Below are 16,271 nucleotides of genomic sequence, written 5' to 3' on the forward strand. Positions count from 1 at the left end.
TGGGCCGTGGCAGGACTGGGGCTTGGCCTAGACAGGGGTGTTAGCTGGGCAGCGCTGGGAGGAGGCTGCCCGTCAGGGTCTGGCCCCACTGGTGGGCCCAGCTCCTCTGGGCAGAGGACCGCTAGCAGGTGGGCAGCTCTGCCCCCTGCCCCGAGCGCTGGCCGGGCGCAGGCTAAGGGCAGGAGGGCACTGTCCCGCTCACGACGGGCTCCCTCCACTCTCACGGTCCTCAGGGTCTCCTACGTCCACGCTTCTTATTGCCCCGGGAGCTGCTGAGGCAGCCTGCCTCTCTATTCAGGGTTCCCAGAGGATCAGGGCCCAGTGGGAACAGGCTGGCAGCATCTGTGGACGGAGTCCAGGCGGAGGCAGAGGGCGGCAGGCAGGCAGGGGGCAGCCCTCAGCAGAGCCAGGCTGGGGATGCCCTTTGATCCCCGGGCCTCCGAGCCTGGGTTTGGGCTGTGCTCTGGGCTAACCCAGCTCTGCCTGCAGGGGGCGGGGGCCCAGCCCACAGCAGCCCCCAGGAGCATGTGCTGCGGGAGGGGTTAGCACCCCTCAAGGCCGGGCACGCAAAGCATCCAGGAATGACTTTTAATGTTCACATTTTATTTCTCAATTGTGCTTTCTTTATTTTAATTTTTGTAAGAAAACTTGGAGTTTGTATTCTTGCCTTGTTCTGCCAGCCCTGTAAACGTTTGTGTTGCAACAGTTTACTTCTTTGTCGAGGTATAACGTACATACAGTGCAGAAATCTCTAGTGGGCATTTTGATGCCTTTTCACCTACACGGGCACCTGTGTAACCCCTGCCCAGCTCGAGACAGAGAACATTCGGGCCCCCAGCAGAGCAGGCTCCCCCGTGGCCCCTCCCCATCAGCGCCTCCCACCTCAGGGTAACTCTCTTCTGACTTCTGAGTTCCGCTTGGCCTGGAGCTTCTTACACCTGGTAGCATCGGTGTTCTCCCGTCTTTCACTCCACGTGGTGTCTGGGGGAGTCATCCGTGTAAGCGGTTTGCATCTGGCTGGGTGAATGTACTGCAGTTTATCTGTCATTCTCCTGGTGATGGACGCCTGGGTTGCTGTTCCCAGTTTGAGCTGGAGACCCTCGTTCATGTCCTTTGGCAGATGTAAGTGCTTACTTTTCTTGGGTGTACAGACCCTAGTGTGAAATTGCTGGGTCAGAGGGAAGAGCTGGTCCAGGAATGAACCCCTTGGTGGTGGATGCAGTGGCTGATATGAGCACCCACTAGCTTCAGAGTTGCCGGTTTAAGCATTGGTCCCCCTGATAGAAACAGCCCCCCACAAGGGGGCTGGATCCTGGGGGCTCAATGAATGAGGGTCAGTAATGGGGCTCCCATTACTGGGAGGCTGTGAGGGTTAGTTAATAATGGCCAACGTCGATGACCTCTCACCACAGGCCAGCTACGAAGTGCCATGTACTTCGACTCAAGTATCCCTCCCAGAAGCTCTGTGATGTATCATGGCTATTATTACTCCCACTTTACAGATGTGGAAACTGAGGCACAGAGAGGTTAAGAAAATTGCCTGAGGTCTCAGAGCTAGGAAAAGGCAGAGCCAGGGTTCCAAACAAGCTGGCCCGCACCAGCGCTCATGTTCCTAACCCCTCCCCACAGAGCTGCCAGGTGGGCAGCCTGGTACCCAGCTAATGATACAGCAAAGGCCCCCCCCAACCCTTGGCCACTTCTCTGCCCATCTGTCACCTGGCAGTGGTCACCTGCCCCTCAGCCCCACTGGAACCCCCTCGTCCTAGGGGCAGCCCCATCCACTTGGACCGCTCTGGCAGGAGAAAGATCTTCTGATTGTTCAGTGGCAGCCCCCTCCTTGCACAATGCCGGGCTCCAACCCAGCGCCCTCTGGTCTGAGATCAGAGAGCCCTGCCCACAGCCCCCGGGGACGGGGACGAGGTGGGGGCTTCTTGTCTGCAGGGCCTGAAACCCTCCTCCTCCGAGCTCCCTTCATGGGACTGGCCCAGGCCAGGAGTGAGGAAAGTTCCAGACTTTCAGCTTTGCCCACTCCCCCCTGGCATCTTGCCTGTGTCCCGAGGCCCCTCCCTGAATAGCGCAGGGGGATGAGCCCAGGGCAGAATTTTCCATGGAAAAAGTCAGCAACTGAAACACGAGCACCCCGCCCGGCTTCTCTGTGCTCAGGGCCACGCAGAGCCACCCTGCCAGCCTCTCCTGGGGCACCTGGGCGGGCAGCTGAGGGCAGGCAGCCTCCCAGAGGGTGAGAGCCGGGCCCACCCGGTGGGGCATCTTGCTGAGAGTGCCCATAGCATGTCCTCACGCCAAACTGCAGTTACCCCTGAATGCTGCCTGCGTCCGCCTTCCTGTCTCCTGCAGGGCATCAGTTCTGTAGCGACCATGTATTTTTACCCCTTTCCCACTCTGACGGTTTCCTAATGCGCCGGCCACTCACATCTGCAGCCCCGTCCCCTCCGGGTGGAAGGAACAGTGTGGGCAGGTCTTCAGGTGTAGTGAGGCCAGGTCCTGGGGTGAGGCGGGCCAGGCCTGTTCAGGGAGGCCAGTGGTCAGACTGGGGGAGAGGGGATGGACGGAGCACGGGACCGGTTGCCAGAGCTCAACCACTAGCACCGGCAGCTGTCCAGAAACCTGCACGAATTAACGAGTGACCTGGAGGATTTTAAACGCAGGGAGGATGTAAGGTGTGTTTTGAGAATGAAGAGTGGGTGTAGTTTCCCACTCCAGGCCGTCTTCTATATTATACTCTGACTGTGTGCTGTGCTCTGAGCCACGGTGCTGTCTCCACCTGAGTTCTGGAAGCAGAGACCTGGCTGTGTGGCCTTGGGCAGGTCCCTTAGCCTCTCTGAGCTCCAGTCCGCACTCCTGTAACATGGGGATGGCAAGGCTCATCTTGCAAAGAGAGGATTGAGACACAGCGGAAGCCTGTGTTGTCCAAGGCGGGTGCTCAGAATGGGAATATTTAATATCTTTAGGGGAAAAAAATCTCCACATTCTAAGGGAGACAATGTTGAAATCATTTCTGAATTATCAACCATATCTGATTATTTTTGCTCCTGGTGTACAGCGCGACTCTCTTCTTTGAAGCTTTTGTTTTACCTCTAATCTACACACTGACATCTGGAGGATGGCTGGGGGCTCCCATCCCCCTACTGCATCAGCACCAGTCGCCTGGGAGAAGCATACAGGGTACTAGCCGGGCAAGGCCCCTCTGGTCCCCTTCCACAGATCCCACCTGTGGCCGGGGGTGTGGAAGTCCTGTGTACAGAGAGCATTTTTTAAAAATTAATTAATTAATGAATTTTATTTTTGGCTGCGTTGGGTCTTTGTTGCTTCGCTCGGGCTTCCTCTAGTTGCGGCGAGCAGGGGCTACTCTTCGTTGTGGTGCGCGGGCTTCTCATTGCGGTGGCTTCTCTTGTTGCGGAGCACGGGCTCTAGGCGCGTGGGCTCAGTAGTTGTGGCGCACGGGCTTAGTTGCTCCGCGGCATGTGGGATCTTCCCGGACCAGGGATCGAACCCGTGTCCCCTGCATTGGCAGGCGGATTCTTAACCACTGCACCACCAGGGAAGCCCAGAGAGCATTTTTAAAAATTGTGTTCAAAGTTCACTTAACATAAAATTTGCCACTTCACTTTCACCGTGTTAAAGTATACAATTCCGTGGCATTTCATACATCCTCAGTATTGTGTAACCATCACCTCTATCTGGTTCTGTAACTTTTCCATCACCCCAGGTGGGAATTCCACACCTAGGAAGCAGTGACTTCTCATTGCCCCTCCCCCAGCCCCTGGCCTACCCTGCTTCTGTCTCTGTGGATTTACCTTTGCTGGACATTTCATAGAAAAGGAATCGTACGATATGTGGCCTTTTGTGTCTGGCTTCTTTCACTGAGTATAATGGGTTTTTTTTGTTTTTTTTTAAAATTTATTTATTTATTTATGGATGTGTTGGGTCTTCGTTTCTGTGCGAGGGCTTTCTCTAGTTGCGGCAAGTGGAGGCCACTCTTCATCGCGGTGCGCGGGCCTCTCACTATCGCGGCCTCTCTTGTTGCGGAGCACAGGCTCCAGACGCGCAGGCTCAGTAATTGTGGCTCACGGGCCCAGCCGCTCCACGGCATGTGGGATCTTCTCAGACCAGGGCTCGAACCCGTGTCCCCTGCATTGGCAGGCAGATTCTCAACCACTGCGCCACCAGGGAAGCCCGAGTATAATGTTTTTGAGGTTCATCCATGTAGCACGTGTCTGTACTTCATTCCTTTTTATGGCCAAATAATATTCCATTGTCTGGGTAGACCACATTCTGTTTATCCATTCATCCGTTGATGGACATTTGGGTTATTTCCTCCTTTTGGCTATTGTGACTAGTGCTGCTATGAACATTTGTGTACAGGTTTTTGTTTGAACGCCTGCCTTCATTCTTTTGAACATACACCTAGGAGTGGAATTGCTGGGTTCTATGGTCATTCCTTTTTGAGGAACTTCCCAACCGCTGTCTACAGCGGCTGCACCATTTTACATTCTCACCAGCAATGCATAAGCGTCCCAGTTTCCCCACATCCTCGCCAATGCATGCTATTTTCTGTTGTTTTGATCATAGCCATCTTGGTGGGTGTGAGGTATCGCCTCTCTGTGGTTCTGATTTGCATTACCCTAATGATGATTGATGTTTAGAATCTTTTCCCGTGCTCGTTGGTCATTTGTCTCTCCTTGGAGAAAGGTTTAAGTCCTTCACCCATTTTTAAAATGTGGTTGTCTTCTTGTTGACTTGCAGGAGCTCTTTTTGACATAATCCCTGAGTATACATTCATTCGTTTGTTCATTCATCCACTCCACACTCATGGTTGGCTACACGGGGCAGTCCCCAAGGCCCTAGGGCCAGCTCAGACCTGGCACTGCCCTCGACGTGTTTGCGGGCTGGTGGGGGAGCCAGGGGTGAAAACAACGACCATGAGACCAGGGGTGAGGTTGGTACTTGAGGGACAAGTGTCCACAATGCGTGTCCTTGGTGCCCGGGGAAGAGGGGTTTGAGCCCAGTGGGGCTTGCCCTTGGGCCTGGAAGGGCAGGAGAGTTTGCGAGACAGAAGAAAGGGAGGGAGACCAGCGTGCCAGGCAGAGGGAGGAGCGCAAGCAGGGGTGGCAGGGTCGTCAGAGGCCGGATCCTAGGAGGCCTCCGATTCTGATCAAAGGAACCCAGGGAGCTGTAGGTGGGCTCTCAGGGACACCATCAGGGTGGGGTGGGGGGAGGTGGGTGCTAGGGGTGGCCCGCCTGGAGCGGGGAGACCAGGGCTGCAAGAATCTGTTTCTGCCCCCAGGTGCATCCAGTTAGACCCCATTTGTCTGAACTTCTGCCCCCAGGAGCAAGGGTTCTTACCCTGGGCAGCAGGGCCTTGGCAGCCCAGAGCCTGCTGGAAGAATCTGGGAATGGGGAATGTGCTTTTAGCATCCAGGCTCCGACCCGAGGCCTGGAGGCTGGTGCCCGGCAGGGTTCCCATCCATCTCATTTCCCCGGGTCGGTTTTCTGAGCATCTACAATTACTTTGGGCTGAATTCCCCAGATTCCAGCCCGCTCCCAGCCCCGCCTGCCCAGAGGCTCTTCCTCCACGCCATCCTCGGGCGTTTCTGCCCATTGTGCCTGTGGGAGACCCAGGGGGGTCTTGGCCAGATTAGTGGGTGGGGCTGGCGGGCCACGGGGATTGAGTGTCGCTGGGGCGTCCTGGTCGCAGCACGTGCTGTGGGCTCAGGCCACACGGGGACTTTCCCAGCTGGCTGTGGGTGCTCGGCTGCCCTGGAAAAACACTGACTCGTTTCTCTCAAGAAAGGGGCTGGCGGGCTGTGGGCAGAAGGAGGGAACTCACCGTGCTAGGAGGCCAGGGCCTGCGCAGCGGCTTTGGGGAGCCCCTCGTGGCCTCCCCACTCCCACCTTTTGCCCACTGGTCTGTTGTTTGGAAGCCAGACTCTGTCTTGAAACCCAGCTGTTGCTGTGGGTCTGCGGAACCCAGCCCGCCTCCTTTCAGCTTGCTGTCCCTTCCCTGGGTGCTTAAAACCAAACAACTGATGGAGCTTCTGTGGGAAACAGCCTGCCGGTTCCTCAGAAAGCAAAACAAACTACCTCGTGACCCAGCAATTCCACTCCTAGGTACATGCCCCGAAGAATGGAAAATAGGGACTCAAAGAAAACTTGCGTGCACATGTTCAGAGCAGCATTATTCACAACAGCCAAAAGGTGGAAACAACCCAAATGTCCATCAGTGATGAAGGGATAAACAGAATGCGATCTCGCCCTACAATGGAATATTATTTGGCCGTGAAAAAGAAGGAAGTTCATGATACAATGAGGATGAACTTTGAGGAGGTTATACTAAGTGAAAGAAGCCAGGCACAAAAGGGCACATGTCGTATGATTCCATCTGTATGAAATGTCCAGAACCAGCAAATCCACAGGCACGGAAACCAGATTAGTGGCTGCCAGGGGCTAGGGGAGTGACTCCTAAGGGGTAGGGTGTTGCCTTCTGGGGTGGTGACAGTGCCTTGGAACTTGATAGAGGTGGTGGTTGACCAACATTGGGAATGTACTCAGTGACACAGGACTTTAAAATGGTTAACGTTCTGCAATGTGAATTTCACCTCCTTAAACAAATAAACAATCACACTGATGACACCCAGGCGAAGAGAGAAAGAGCCCAGCAAGTGCCCCCAGTTCCTGCAGGGTGCTGGGAGATTAATTACAAGGCACCCTCAGGGGACCGCTCTGAGGATACAATGTTGCAATAAAGCACCCTGCCGAGTCCAGCACACAGTAGGTGCTCAATTCACATCAGCTCCTGTTTCCTCCTCTGAGTGCACCCAGTCTTCCAGAAACAATAACAACAGTCATCCCCACGTGTGCAGCCTTTCTCCCCTCGGAGAGGGGGAGAAAGGTGTTTTATACCCTATGTCATGGGTGTGAAAACTGAGTCTCAGAGAGGCAGAATGTCTCCCCAGGGTCACACACGGGCTGTGGCTGCAGTCAGGACCCGGTGGGCTTGGCTCCCGGCCTGCCCGGCCTACTTAGCAGCCTGCCTGGTCCAGGCACCCTGGGGTGGAGGGAGCCGGGGGTCTACAAGTGATGGGAAAGCCTCAGTTGTCTGGGAGTTGGGGTCTGCTGCATGGGGGCACCTGTGGACAGTCCCAAGTTGGTGGCTGTCAAATCCACGAAGGGTCTGTGTGTCTGAATCCGAGGCACAGAGAGGCGTGGTTCTTGCATTCCACGGGACTGTTGATTCATGGAACTTGTGATCCCATGGTTCTTGCAATCCCGTTCCTGCAAATTCGAGGCTGAGGGGGCACGGGTGTGTGTGCCTTTTCAAGCTGGAATCCTGTGTGCAGGTCAGTGGAACGTGGTCCTTGAGGGCAGGGCTCTGTGCTTTGTTCCCTGGCGGGCAGAGCTTGGCACGAGGTGGGCTCCTGGAACACGTCCGCTGGCCGAGGGAATGAGTGGGGAGAGTGGCAGGCGCGGGGTGGCGGGAGCCTGCCAAGGTGTCTCACCTCCTCGGCATCCTCTCCCCCCTGCAGAGCGCTGTCATCCGTCGTGGCCCTGGGAGCCAACATCATCTGCAACAAGATCCCTGGCTTGGCCCCGCGGCAGCGTGCCATCTGCCAGAGCCGGCCCGATGCCATCATCGTGATTGGGGAGGGGGCGCAGATGGGCATCAACGAGTGCCAGTACCAGTTCCGCTTCGGACGCTGGAACTGCTCCGCCCTCGGCGAGAAGACTGTCTTCGGGCAAGAGCTCCGAGTAGGTAAGGGCGCCTCCGGGCTGGCGGGGACCCCGCCTTCGGGGCTTTGGGTGCCTGGGGGCCAGGCCACCGGCCCACCCACTGAAGGCCAGGCCAGGTGGCCCACGCTCGCTTTTCTACACCCACTGGCTGATTTCTTTGCTGTAACAGCACTTCTCTGGGTCTGGCCTGCTGGAGGCCCAGGACCCCAGGGATACCCGGACCCGGACCTGGCCTGGCCGTCTGGGACACTGCCGCGTCTGGAACGAGGGAGGTGTCGACAGGAGCCAGCCCGTGTGAATGGACGAGGGCCCTTGCTCTGGGCTGTCAGGCTGGGGGACACTGTCCCGTGTGGACATGAGCGGGCAGGCTGGTGGTGCAGCGGTTAGAGGCACGCCGTGCTGATGCGCAGCAGCTGGGTGGCCCTAGGCACGAGGCTTTGTCTCTCCATGTCTCTGCGTCTGTGTCTGGAGATGGGATAACAGTAGTGGTTCCTGCAGGGGGTGGCTGGGGGGCTTGATGCGAAAGGTGCCCGGCCCACAGGAAGTGCTGGATGATTGTAGCTGGGGTTCCGAGAGTGGAAGGGACTCTGGGCAGAGGGAACAGCAGGACGCAGCAGTGTGACAGGTGGGGGCAGGGAGGAGTCCGGCTGGAGGGAGGGCAGGGCTGGGGGGGTGTGCAGGGGGAGTTGGGACGGCCTCCGATTCCACGGGCAGTGGCACATCCAGATTTCTGCGGGCCGAGCCCCGCTGCGCTTGGCACAGTCCCTGGGCCGCATGCCCCGCTCCCTGTCCTCACGGCCCCGGGGGAGGCTCCCGTGTGCCCATTTTACAGGGAAGGAGACTGAGGAGTGAAAGGGAGAAGTGGGACTTGCGGAGCCTGACCTGATTTGGAGCCGCTGTGTGACCTTGGGCCTGGCCCTCGGGGCTTCGGGGCCTCAGTTTCCTCGTTTGTAACCTGAGCTGTGAGCGAGCAGGCCCTTATCTGGGTCCCCAGCGCCTCTCCCAGTGCCTGTGTGCAGTAGGTACTTAATAAACAGCTGTTGAACGAGTGAGAGTGGGGATGGTGAGACGACCTGCCCCCCCCCCGGCCATTGTGAGGGTCAGAGGGCAGAGAGTGATAAGGGGACACAGTGCCGGGCATGCAGGGCTGCCCTGTTATCCCAGACCCCAACCTGCGGGCACAGGTGAGCCTCCAAACGTGTGATTACAGCAGGTCCTTCCGTTCCCAGAGGGCCAAGGAGCCTGGGCCTCTCGAGCGGAGTCACAGCTGGCGGGACTGAGGCCAGAGCTGAGCTCTGCAGGGCTTGGAACGCCTGCGTGGGGCTGGGGGAGGCACAGGGGAAAGCCCCCAGGGGCTCCTTTGCGGTGAGCAGCCTGTGGGTGCCACCTGGCACAGCCAGGAGGGTGGCACCGCCCCCTCCCGAGGGCCCCACCACCCAAGTGCAGCTTCCTCCCTCCAGGTGCCAGCGGAGAGGGTGGGACTGCCTGCCCCGTCTCCCGCAGTTGGGAGGGCATGGGCACCGGTGCCCGCTTCATGCCAGGGGCCCACCTGCCTGCCTGGCACTCCCCGTCCTCTTCCCCTCCCCCCCCCCAGGACCCTGGGCTCCGAGGCAGCTGTGACCATCCCCACTGCACAGCTGAGGACACTGAGGCCAGGGGAGTTGTGCCGTGGCCGGTGGCCACATGGGGGAGCTGGGTTCAGATCCCCTTTCTGGTAGCCCTCCCTGCCTCCCTGTGCAAAGGGGGATGGGCAGTGGACGTGGTCCTGTGGCCTGAGGACGGGGGAGCTTGCCCTTCATTTAGGACCTCAAGACATAGGCGGTGAGGGAGACCTGGCCTCTCTTATCCTCTCCTCAGGGTCAGGCCCCAGACAGGGAGTTCACCAATACTACCAATAGTAAATGCCGGGCTCCTATGCACCCTCCAAAGCCCAGAGGAGTGACGTTGGCCCCCCTGCCAGCGACCGGCCCCCGCATAGGGGACCCACATCACTTGCCCTGAGAGCAGCCCCTGGTGCTGTAAGGATCTCGGCTTACAGCTCACAGCTGTTCCTTCTTGGAGTCTAGCCCTCTGCCCACAGAGAGGAGGGGTGCCTACAGCCAAGGACGGGCTGATGCAGAGGGTATAAAGTCCCCTTGTGCAGGTGGGGCTGCTCTGTGACATTCTTCACACCCTGAGCTCCCCTTGGGATCAGGCATCTCAGGCTCTGCTTCTAGGGAGCCCACCTAGGATACCCCCTCTCACTTTCACGAGCATTTCAGACAGAGTTTTTGGCAGATATGTCCACACCCACTGTCCCCATCCCTCATTTTCTCACTCCAGTCACCCCTGTCCCAGCCATTAGTGACCTTGGTGTGGCCGATTGACCCTCTTCCTTGGCTGGGCCCCAGCTCACCTGGGCTTCCTCTAGCCTCTGGTTGCTCCTTCCCAGCCCCGCCCCAATCAGCTCTCCCCCGGCGTCAAGACCATCATGGCCGCGCCCTGTGGACCACTCGGCGTGGCTGACCCACGGGAGCCTCTGGTCAACACGCTCAGCATCTTGCTGCTGAAATCTCCATCCTCAGCCTCCCCTGCTGGCCTGACCACCCAGTCGTCCAGCAGAAACCTGGAGTTGTCTCCTCTGTCCATCCCCCCACTCTGCCCCATGGCCACTGCGGGCCTGCCTCTCTGGCCCTCCTCTGGCAGCTGTCAGTTCCTCCCTCTGCCTCCTTCCCAGCCCCGTCCATGCCATGTCACTCCCTTCCTCCAAAACCTACAGTAGCTCCCTAGTGCCCAGGATAAAGTTAGCTTCCTAGCTTGGCGTCTGAGTAGCCCCTGCCTCCCTCCATCCCTTCTCGAAACTAGAGCTTTAGCCATCGCTGACTTCCTTCTCTTCCCCGAGCCTGCTGGGCCCCTTCCCTCCTCTGGGACTTTGCTCCTGCAGCTTCTCACCCTGGGAGGCCCTTCCCCTCTGCCTGCTTATTCACATCTGATTTCCCCGCTGGCCGGGCAACAACTTTTTTCACCCCTCCTGGCTCTTCCTCATCCACAGCCGGGCTGAAGTCACACCCTGGTGCTTCATTCTCCCGGGTCTGTCAGCCCCGGACCAGCTCAGCACCTGCCTAAGGCTGTCTCTGCTCTCTGTCCCCGGTGGGTGGGCTTCCTAACACCCAGACTGTCTCCCGACCAGCCTGAAGCCCTCCCTGGCTCCTCACTGCCCTCCGAGGAAGGCCCAGCTCTCAGCCAGGAGGGCCCTGGCTGCAGCCTGAGCTGGGCTGAGTCCTGCAGGCAGCAGGAGTCCCTCTGTGTGCTGTGATGGTGGTCTGAGCAGGCCCCTTGCTCCTCCCAGGGCTCAACTCCTGGGAGTCAGAAGCAGGAAGTCGGGCTGAGCAGTGAGGCCAGCCCATGTAAGAGGCATGCAGGTGCCCCGGGCACGGGATCGGAGCCGGGCCATGGGCTGGCAGGCAGCCACTCGAGCGGTGCCAATTAATGATTGGCCCTGAGAGGGGGGATGGCCTGGGTGGGTGGGACAGGCCCCCTTCAGGCCCTGCCTATGACCTTGGGCCATGCCTAAATCTTGAGAGCTGAAGGCAAACCCTTTAAAGGCGCAAATCAACGCCTGTGCAAAGTTCCAACTCCTTTTCCAGTACCTGGTGCTGTTGCATGTATGCTTCCAGGGATGGGGAACTTACTACTCCACATAAGATACATCTTTCTTATGATGACCCTGTGCCGGCTTTGCCCTGGGGCCCTCTGGGTGCCAGTTGCTGTGCTTCCTCTGGGGAGTTGAGGCCCACCCTAATCCTCCCTCCACCAACGCGGTCTCCCCTCATGCCTGGCGGCCTCCACCCTCTGCCCTCCACCCACCCAAGCCTATTTCCTCCCCTACAGAGCGAGGCTGGGCCACCCAACTCAGCTGTCTTCTTCCATGGGGTGCGGGAGGAGGACGGGGAAAACATGAGAGTCAGGGGTGAACCTCGTATTCCAGGGACACCCGTTAGAAACTCAGGGCCCCCAGGGATCCCGAGCAAGGCAGGGCATTTCTAACAGGCGCCATAACGGAATGAGGACTGTTGTCGAGGGCTTCCTTGATGCGGTGATGTGTCCATTGAGACCCAAGGGAGGATCAGAGTGACCCAGACCAGCCTGAAGGTGAGAGCCGGGAAGGGGGCTCCAGGTGGAGGGAACAGCATGTGCCAAAGCCCAGAGGCCAGAAAGTGGATGGTATTTTCCAGGAACTGTGGGAGTGTCCGGAGCAAACGGGAAGGTGGGGAGACCGGAGGCGGCAGGAGGGGTCACGGCTGGAGGGCTGTGGGCTGAGGTGTGAGCGCTGTGAAGGCCAGGAAGGCACAGATGGGTCTGAGCAGAGAGGGGCTTCTGCCGCCCACTGCCCCATCTCTGCCTGAGCCCAGCCCCTTGGGACCCACTGGCACGGGGCATGGGGGCTGCAGCTGCGTGCACTCGGGCCCCCGCCCACCCCGAGCTGCCATGGAACACTGAGTCCCGCCCATCACGTGCCGCTCGGACATGACCAGGCATAGGGGCCACCCCTAATCCTGCCTCACGTGGCGCCCGTTTGTTTTGTGGGTGAGATTTGCGTTGGGAGCAAGCCCTGAGCCTCCTGGCTGCCTGCAGTAGGGGCTCAGCAAAGGCCATCAGTTTCTGGACAATCTGAGGGAGCAGAGTGACCTGCCTCTGAGTGTCTGAAAGGCGAGGGTCTGGGGGCTTCCAAGTCGGCCACTGGCCGGGGCCTTGGGGGAGAAAGGGCAGCTCCCAGGCCCTGTGCACCTACTGCATGCCCGGCCCCCTGCCCGGGGCTTGCACACCAGGCTCAGGGAGGTCCGACACGAGTCCCCAGGAGGGACGAAGGCTGCGCTGTCCACTCTGGGGGCACAGGCCACCGCGGGCAGGAGAGCACTTGAAATATGGTGCGTGCAAACTGCGATGTGCCGTTGAGTGTAAGACACATGACAGATTTCAAAGACTTGGAGAGAAAAAAAGCAAGTAAAATAGCTCTTTAATGATCTTTTTACATTAAGATGTAGAAATGGTAATGTTTGGATATAGCGGCTAAATAAAATATGTTACCAAATTTAAGTTCACCTAATTATCTTCACTTGTCTTTATGTGGCAACTAGAAAAGTTAAAATGACCTGCGTGGCTCGTGTGAGACTTCCGATGGTGGCACTGCTCTCAGAGGGGTCAGGAGGTGCCCGGAGTCACCCTGGTCAGGGGCAGAGTGGACATTTGAACCCACGTCTGACCGTCTTCTCCCAGGACGCCGTCCTCCAGCTCGGCTGAGGGCAGAGGGTCACTGACCATGTGCTTCCTGGGGCAGCGCAGGGGCGTGAGGGTGGCTCCCTTTGGCAGCCCCTGTAACCGCTCAGCCTGCAAGCACCGAGTGCCTGCTGTCTGCCAGGCCAGGGGCAGGGCGCTGGCAGTGGAGTGAAGGCCACCCAGCCCTGCTCTCGGAGCCTTGCACCCAGGACGCCCTGGGGGAGCCGACGGGGCTGGACTGGGAAGCCTGCCTGGGCCCCGGCCTTGCACCGGGCACGCCCTCTCGGCCCACAGGCCCCAGCTCTGAGGGACACACAGCTTCGTCCTGTCTGTCCTGGTCACTCCCTACCCCCACCCCCATCCCGGGGGCCCAGCCTGAGGCAGCAGAACAGACATTGTCCAGGCTCGAGGCTCGGGGTCCAGGCAGCCAGGACACTAGGGAGAATTGGGGCCTCGAATGTCAGGATCAGAAAGACTTTCCTGGAGGCAGGGCTCCCCAAGCCCACTCCTGGTTCAGGATGTGATGAGCCTTGGTCGCTCCAGGTGGCCCTGGCTCTGGCCCCCTGCACCGGAAGGCCAGCTTGCTCCCGGGAGCAGTGGTTCCGAGGCGACCAGGCTCTGGACCTGCCAGTGGTGAGCAGCTGGGGGCTTAGGCTGGGCGGTGGTTGATCCCTCCACATGACTCCTCTAGGTCCGCCTGGAACTCATCCAGGATGGGAATTTTCCACCTTCACTGGCAGGGCCCGGACAGACAGGACAGACTATGGGGGGGGGATGGGGTCTGGGAGGGGGAGGGTGCTGCCGCAGTCCCACCGTGTGACCCTGGGCACGGCCTCCCATTCTCTGAGCCCCCGTCTACCCACCCACACCAGGGCTGAGGCTGGGGCCCCAACGCCAACAGGACTTGGGGGGCGTCTCTCCTCAGAATAAGGGCAGGAAGACCCTCTGCTTCCTTGGCACGCACATCTGCCCAGGGCTCCACGGACAAGGGGTCCAGGACGCCGGGCTCTGGTCCACCGAGCAGGACACAGATCCCAGGTGGGCGGGCCGCCGCCCCCGGCCTCCAAGGGCAAGGCCTGGCCCAGACCTCGGTCCGTCTCCACCTGGGGCCCCTCCTGCCGCCACTGTGGGACCACCATTCCTCCCAAGGCCGCTGCGGCCGGGCCCTTTTGCACAAACACCACTCGCTCCTGGTTTCCCTGTCCGCACAGCATAGATGGGGAGACTGAGGCCCACGGAAGCCTGTCTTGGCCAAGGTCACACGCCGGTGAGAACTAGAGATCTGAACCCACGGTTCAGCCCTGTGCCCCGGCGGGGGTCCGGGAACCGGCTGGTGGGGACAGGGGGCAGCTGCGGGGGGGCGGGGAAGGGGCTCTGGTTCCATCGCGTCCCCCCTCACAGGCAGTGGCTGATCTTGCCGCAGGCCCGACGGAGGAGGGAGTGGTCTGAGGGCAGGCTGCCCGGGGCTGACCTCCCTAAGGAGAGAGGCCGCAGAAGAGGCCTTGCCAGCCTCCCCAGAGCCACGGGGCAGGGGTGGAAGCTCCTGGAAGCCCAGCCCAGCTGGGGACGCAGACCCCTGGGCCCTGGCTGCCCCTCGCCGCGTGGCCCTGGGCCAGGCCCCCCCGGCCCAGCCGGAGCACGACACCGCTGGAGGGCCGCTGCGGGTGTGAGGGCCCCGCTGGGTCAGAACAAAGGCCGCGGGCGCGGGTGTGCCGGCGTGTTCGGACCTGGCACGACTGTTTCCAGTGCTCTGTTTATGACAACGGCAGGGAAGAGCTTAGCGTGGAGACACTGACTCAGCCGGGGACGAGCCGGGGCGGCGGCTGGGACGGGGCCGGAGAGAGCCAGGGGGACAGAGAGGGACAGAGGGACGTAGAGAGAGAGACAGAAGCTGAGAGGGAAGCACAGAGACCTGCAGCAAGAGGGACACGGGGAGGGCAGCACACAGGCACACACGTGCACGCACACAGCGCCAGCGCAGGCCTTCGCCCGCCCCAGGCCCGGGTCCAGGCCGCTCTGAGACGGGTGAAAAAGCAGCTCCCGCGCCCTAAGCACTTCCTCACCCGCGCGGCGCTGGGCCCCACGAGGTGCGTGATGTTATTGCCTCCCTTTAGCGGGTACAGAAACAGGCACGGGGGTGCAAGGCAGCCTCTCTAGTAGGCACTCAGCAGAGCGTGGATCGCACCCCGGTGGTGGTCCAGGCCAGGCCCCACACCCCGCCAGAATCCTAGGTCAGGATGGCAGAGGGCCTGGTGGGGCGGGGCCTCTGGGCTTCTGACCCTTCAAGTGCACAAATGGGGATTTGGGGCCTGGTGGGCCTCGAGGCATCTCTGGGCTCCCCTGCCTCCCCCCTCCCCCGGCCTCTCCACCTCGCCCCATGTGTGCTGGGACCCAGCTCGGGCAGGGGGTGCATGCCCAGGCCCCATGACTGAGCTAAGGCTGGGACACGGGCACTGCACTGCCCCACTGGGGGACCCCAGGAGCTGCTGGTGTGGCCTAGGGTGTCTCCTGGCCTCCCTGGCCTCCATCTCTCCACCTGTAAACTGTGGGCAGGGGGAGGTATTCTCCCACCCCTTCTAAGCTCCTGGGAGCCTGAGGGCTGAATGGGGTGGTGGTGGGGGTCTCAGAGGAGCGGGGGAGCTCACCAGCTGGCAGTGTCCCACTGGCCGGGCCAAGGACTCGGGACGCCCACCCCGTCCCATGTCCAATGTCGGTCACAGCAGCACCCTCCAGGGGCTTTTCATCTTCGTAGAATAAAATCTAATATCGTCCCCACGGGCTCCCAAAGTCACCATGGAGTGGCTGTCTCTCCTGCATCAAACCACACACGCGCGGCTCATTCCCTCCCCGTGACCTTAGCATTGCTGTTCCCTCTGCCTGAACACTGTTCCCTGCGCCTTTGCATGGCTCATTCCTCTTGTCATTTAGGACTCACCTTCGGCATCCTTCTTGAGAGGGGCCCGCACTGGTCATCCTCCACCCAAGTCCCTCCCTACAGCCACCCGTCCTGCTGTCCCCTCCGTGGTTCTGACCGAGGCCCTCTGCCTGCACTCCCTGTGAACCCCCTCCCAAGTCCACTAGTCCCCTGGGCTGTGATGTGTTAGTCTTGTCCTGCTGTATGCTTGGCCGTGGGCTTGGGGATGGGTAGGGGCTGAGGGCCTCATCCCTGGGGCCCTGGGGTTGGCCAGGAGGGCAGGCCGTGCTTGGTGCTGGGATGGTAGCAGAGGAGTGAGGGAGGGAAGCGTGAGAGATGGAGTCGGGTGCCC

The 16,271-nt window shown here is 60.0% G+C and overlaps 1 protein-coding gene across 4 annotated transcripts in view; it reads left to right on the forward strand.

Annotated features, from left to right (window-relative positions):
• Window positions 1-16,271, forward strand: part of WNT7B (Wnt family member 7B) — a 51,502-nt gene that overhangs the window by 18,951 nt on the left and 16,280 nt on the right. For all 4 annotated transcript variants that reach the window (XM_061205708.1, XM_061205706.1, XM_061205707.1 and 1 more), the window contains exon 2: window positions 7,545-7,771. In XM_061205708.1, the coding sequence (XP_061061691.1) occupies window positions 7,545-7,771 (227 nt within the window). The remainder of the gene's footprint in view (window positions 1-7,544; window positions 7,772-16,271) is intronic.

The sequence above is a fragment of the Eubalaena glacialis genome, chromosome 11 (assembly GCF_028564815.1).
Source record: "Eubalaena glacialis isolate mEubGla1 chromosome 11, mEubGla1.1.hap2.+ XY, whole genome shotgun sequence".
Lineage (NCBI taxonomy): Eukaryota > Metazoa > Chordata > Mammalia > Artiodactyla > Balaenidae > Eubalaena > Eubalaena glacialis.